This window comes from Olea europaea, chromosome 20 (genome assembly GCF_002742605.1).
Source record: "Olea europaea var. sylvestris chromosome 20, O_europaea_v1, whole genome shotgun sequence".
In the NCBI taxonomy this organism is placed as follows: domain Eukaryota; kingdom Viridiplantae; phylum Streptophyta; class Magnoliopsida; order Lamiales; family Oleaceae; genus Olea; species Olea europaea.
The window spans coordinates 7,660,943-7,666,590 of NC_036256.1; the positions used below are offsets into that span (position 1 = coordinate 7,660,943).

The following is a 5,648-nucleotide window of genomic DNA, read 5'->3' on the forward strand; positions in this document are numbered from 1 at the left end:
ATGTTTGATATCTTTTTGTGAGGTGAAGTTTAGATGTCTAGGGGTACATTGTAGTTTGTGCTGGGAATGTGGAGTGTAACATTTGGATCACGAGTGGAGATGTGATAAAATATCTAGAATACTTTATCTATAAAGAGACCCTGATCAAGTGGAGAGTGAGAGAGACACTTCTATCACTTCTATTAGGTGAAGACTCATTATCCATGTAGGTTAGGAAAAGTGATGCAGTGATAGAGATTATCCTTTAGACTTAAGATCTATTGTGATCTACTAAATATACATGAGTTGAGTGATTAATCTAGTGAGCATAGTTGGCGATGGGAGAAGATATGTGTTCTCGATGTATGAGTAATACGGAATGAGATAGGATAAGTGTGTTGAGATCTTTTCGTGATCATTTATGCATTTGTTGCATATGTGTTTGACCGTGTGTTTGATTAACTTGGTGTTAATCTGTGGTTTTGTATGAACGCGTTTCTGAAAAGATCTATATGCATTATCTTATATTATATCGTCATCGGGTTACACCAAAAATCACCTTTTGCAACGGTCAAAAAACGTTGCCTAAACAACGGTCTTTTTTTTTCTCAACCAGTAATTTATGCATATTGACATAACAAAATTGAAGATAAATCCTAATGAACAAATTTTGGAATTACATAAAATTAATAATTTCATTACAAAATTTTGAATCATACACTAAAATATTAAATGTGATACAACATTAAATAAGAAATTTCTTTGGATAAATTAATACACTCAAATTATCCATCAACCACAATCAGAGCAAGTGAAACGTTATTACATAGAATTAAATTAATGTACATCTTTTTATGCATATTGAGTCAGATTCTTATGTTGCTTTTATATTGATTGCACTTGATTGAATTTCTTCAAAATACGCTGTTCGTCCATACTTCACGGAGAAGTTGATACCTGACAGCATTTCGGCCTCCATTTTCTTTTGGCATCCAACTCGGCTTTGGTGAATGTGTGTTAATAATGATAGATGTCATAGGCGAATCTAATTCATCAAGCTCGTCATCACTCGTGTATGATTTCTTGAGAAATGATGACCCACTCCGTGTCAGGCTAGAATGGCTACCACTTTCTCCCAGGATACCAGCAACTGAAGCAACTGATGGTGGCTGGTAACTCGTCCGGGGTAAAAGAGCTGAGAATCCTTCTTATCAGTGATGGACCAAACATGGGACATAACTAGGAACACGGAAGAAATTATATAAATAAGGACTCGACTATAATATGCATAAAAGATAATGTAAAACAGTAGCATTCTAAGCCATGGCTAAACCTCTTTTTTGACTGTGCGACTTAATAGCATTCAAGTGTCCATAAATTTTGTTCAGAGAGAACGAACAATTTATAATTGGCTTTAGTCTTCCTCTTCTTGATAAATACAACATCAAAGACAAATTTCCTAGCAATCCAATGAACATCCCCTGTAGCCAATAATGATTGATTTAATATGTCAAATGCTGGTTGTGCTGAAATTAAGTTCTGATTAAACTAAGCAACTGTGAATTAAAGACTTAAGAGGATGGAGGATTAAACAATAACTTCAAGACAGAAAAATACAAAAGAGAAAGAGACTAGCCTTTGATGGACCTCAAAAAATGCCTCTCAGCACAACAAAAAATAGAGTTCATTAAATTTTGCAGCAAACTCACTTTGCTTAGGAATTAGGATGCTGAATATAAGCATTAATTCAAACATGTTTAGAAGTTTGTTTATAAGGGCTCCAAGTGCATGCCTTGCTTCTTCTAAGAAGCTGGCTTACTTCCACAGTATCACTATTGATACTGCCAAAATAAGTTATAAAGAAGTCCTTTATTATTTTTTTATTTTTTAGTTTTTTTTTTTTGGGCTTTTGACTTTTGGCTTCTTTTGTCTTCTAAGATCACCTAAGAGGTGTTGCATCAAACACGTTTCGCCATTTTAGAACAATTTCGTGAACATATAAAAACTTCCCATCTTTCTACAGACAAAATACAATAGATGTACAAGAAATTACATCTCTTTATTTAATTTTAAAACCACTCTACCAGGACAAAATATTGAAGTTCCCATTCGTTTGCTTGGATTTTCTTGAAAACTAATTAAATTAAACCTTTCAAAATTAAAACGCAATGTGGGAGGTGTCCAATTGCTTATAAACCCAAAATTAAAACGCAACAATATCTCTCAATTAAGGGGAGGTGTCCAATTGCTTATAAACCCAAAAGGCAGGCCTTTCAAGAACAATGTGGGATTAAGTTAGATCGTCATATAAAAATTCCAAAATCTTCAACAAAGCAATTAAAAAATAGAATATACTACACAAAGAAAGCAGCAAAAAGGTACCAGTGTAGGAGGTTTGACGGTGAGGAGGCAAGAGATTTTCCCCCGTTCAATACTAATAACCTTAAGAACTTCACCAATAAGGTTAGAGAAAAAATCCTTAATATTATGTTCAGGTTAGAGGGTATCATAATTTCATTCTCCACATTAGGCATAATAATAAAATCAATCATAATCGAATGCATCATAGTTCACCTAAATATTTGTACTTCTTTAGAATCTCAATTTGAAACTCTCCAAAGAATAATTAGACTGAGAAACCTGTATTCACATGAAATTGAATAATCATTCAAAAGTACTTACTGTATAAGCAGAAGAAAAGATAAATCAAGAAAATGGCGGAAGATATAAGTATAAAACACTAATAATTACTTAAAAATTTCAATCATGAGATAAACCGTAGAAATCATCAAAATTTTCAAATCCCAAGACACTAAATCATAAAGCCCAAATTCCTAAATTAAAAATCCCTAAATCAAAAAATCCTAAATTGGTAAACACAATTAATCACAGGAATGAATAATACCTAAATTAACATTCAAAAAATTGGGAGAAAACAATAACATAGTAACATTGCAGACACTAAAAGTGGAAACAACAACTTAAATCAAATGACATACCGTAGAGTTCCGACCACGACAAAAGATGACTGGCACTGTGCAGACGGTAGACAAGAGCAATGGATTAACTCAACTACTCAGGAAGCAATGTGCAGACTTCGGAGTGGAGAATCAGAGATAGCAAAGGGTGAGAGAAAGACACGGTCACTTCTGCTAGGGAGGGTGGAAAGGAACTGGGAGAGAGAGAGAGAGAGAGAGAGAGAGAGATCACTACCACAATCGGGGCAAGAACTGGGAAGGAACACCCAAATAGTGAAATGAGAATGATTTGAGTTAAGTTGATTTGTTAAAGAAGGGGAAGAGACTTTTTGCAACGTTCGTGTTTAAGAACGTTGCAAAAACACTTTTAACAACGTTCTTTGATCATTGCAGAAAGTGACCTTTAGCAACGTTCTTATGTACACTGCGAAAAATGACTTTTCGCAACGTTCTAACGCATTTTACAAAAAAGAGCTTTTCGTAACGATCTTTGAATGTTGCGAAAAGTGACATGCATTTAAAACTGTTGTCAAAACTCAATTTTTAACACCAATGACAACATTCACTTATGAGAACGTTGCAATAAATCTCTTTAGCAACATTCAAGCAATGAATATTGTCTTTTCCATGTTGCAAAAGGTCATTTTTGTTGTAGTGTCATATGTTTACTTGCTCTTGATTGATTATTGTGGATATTTGCTTCTACTTGGGTACCCTTGACTTTAGTCCCGGTGAGTAAATGGAGCAGGTATAGTATGTGTTTCAGGTTGGAAACATGAGGTAAGGTTGTAATTCAATTTTATTAGTTACCTTGATTATGCAAGTGTTAACTGTGTGTTTTGATTACTTTCAGACTTATATCTCGGGCTATGATGTTAACATTGTTTAATATATTTCATAGGCATAAACTGATGAATAAAAAAAGTCCAATAACCAAGTTCATAAACTCCACTCGGTCCAATCGTATTCCCTATTGAATGACTTGAATCTTGACCCGTTTACCTTTCTTTTGGTCCAATTAAAAGCTTAACTCTAGACTATTTATAAGACTACAACCCTAGCTATTTTCTAGGGTGGTTTTATGAGAAAAAAGGAGAAATTTGGCTGCCCTTGAAGTGTGTGAAAAGCAGCTCCTTTGAAGTGCCAAAATTGATTGATTACTTTGTATAATTGGTGATTCTTTCATATCCTAACTTTGTGGTGTTTTCTTCTTGCCTTTATGGCCACAAATCATCATTGTTTCTTATCCTTTGTGAGTAAGATTGAATAGTAACCGAGGTTAATTATATTGGTTGTGGATCGGAGCCGGTTGAATTGGTTGTTGGTAGAGAAATGTATGTTGAATTGAGCCCCAAAACACCGATTTGAAAATCCTTGGAGGAAGTTTCCGCAACAATGACTTGTATTTTCCAAACTTCATCTTAATGTTGTGGTTTTTAATAACATTCGGTGCTCTTTGAGATTGCAAATTAACTTGGACTTTTAATACGATCTTACTCTAAATATCTCTCAATTATCGGCTTAATCATCAAGAGAAAACAGACACCACCTCGTTCGTTTTGTGCAAGTTTAGTTAGCAGAGGACAATTAGGAGACAAAAAATGAAAAAAAAAAAAAAAAAATTATATGTAACAGCCCTTTGAAAAGGTGTAGGACAAGTGTAATTTACCCAACAAATAGGATTACGTCAAATGTAAATTTAATAATACCAAATGTACTTAATTTGACTCCAAATGATTTATGAAGATAAAAACAAAAAATAAAAAGTATTTAAACTTGTAAAGACTAACTTACCTCTTTCATATTACAATTGTGGTCAGCAATACAAAAAATAAAAATAAAAATCGTACAATTCAATTGGAACACCCAAGTGACAAACAAATCTAAAGCAAGGATGAGATAAGGACTTTTAATACACCAAATAACATATTTCTTGAAAATGAGACGAAACTATCAAATAATCTTCTATTTCTGGTATCTGATTTCGGTAAAGGAATATTTCCATGTATCATCTTGGGGTTTAGATATACTCGAACAGTCCTTGAAGGCACCACTTGTTGATACAAAGTCTTGGGTGCTTGTCTAGTTGAAACTAGCAATCCATGATTTATTTCTGTCTTTTCATAAACCGTATAATTCTGAGTGCTCGAAAAGTCATCAATGTCTCCATCCAACAAGAAGTTGTCAGTTGCATTTTCATTCACAACTGACATATCATTTGGATCGGTATAATTGTATTCGCTGTCCAAGTTTTGTTTGCTGGTTCCTCCTGCAATGAAATGTTTTTAATTTATGAGTAAAGTTCGCGTGAAAAGAAAAAGAAAGAAAATTTACATGGCATGATTATGAAAAAGATTAATGATTAATTGATTGTAATAAAATTAAAGTGGCAAACCTTGAAAGTCATTGAACTTGGAAATATTTTCCACTGGAACTGTTTTGTATTCCTCATAAAAGGTCTGTACAGGACAAAGAATATCATAACTAAGCAGTGTAAAATTTCACTTCTTCAGAATATGAAAGTTAACGGCAAATTATACTGTCATAATAGACTAATTTTCCGAAAAACAATAAATATACATTCTTATGCCTTTTCTAGGAAGTCAATGACTATTCATTGTCAGTCATAGGCTTCTATCATAGTACTAGTTGTCTCTTTTTTTTTTTTTTTGTTGGTGGGGGGGTGGGGGG

The 5,648-nt window shown here is 33.6% G+C and overlaps 1 protein-coding gene and 1 long non-coding RNA gene across 2 annotated transcripts in view; both read right to left on the bottom strand.

Moving 5' to 3' along the window:
* Positions 1-724: 724 nt before the first annotated feature.
* Positions 725-3,327, bottom strand: LOC111369513. The gene is made up of 4 exons (XR_002698162.1): positions 2,979-3,327; positions 2,362-2,619; positions 1,313-1,460; positions 725-1,218 (listed from the first exon to the last, which is right to left on the bottom strand). It is a non-coding gene; the product is annotated as an uncharacterized LOC111369513 (long non-coding RNA).
* Positions 3,328-4,690: 1,363 nt separating this feature from the next.
* Positions 4,691-5,648, bottom strand: part of LOC111369514 (NAC domain-containing protein 86-like) — a 4,137-nt gene continuing 3,179 nt past the window's right edge. Inside the window, exons 6-7 of the mRNA XM_022991058.1 lie at positions 5,353-5,416; positions 4,691-5,226 (exon numbers count right to left, since the gene is read on the bottom strand). Of these exons, the coding sequence (XP_022846826.1) occupies positions 4,841-5,226; positions 5,353-5,416 (450 nt within the window). The 3' untranslated portion in view covers positions 4,691-4,840. The remainder of the gene's footprint in view (positions 5,227-5,352; positions 5,417-5,648) is intronic.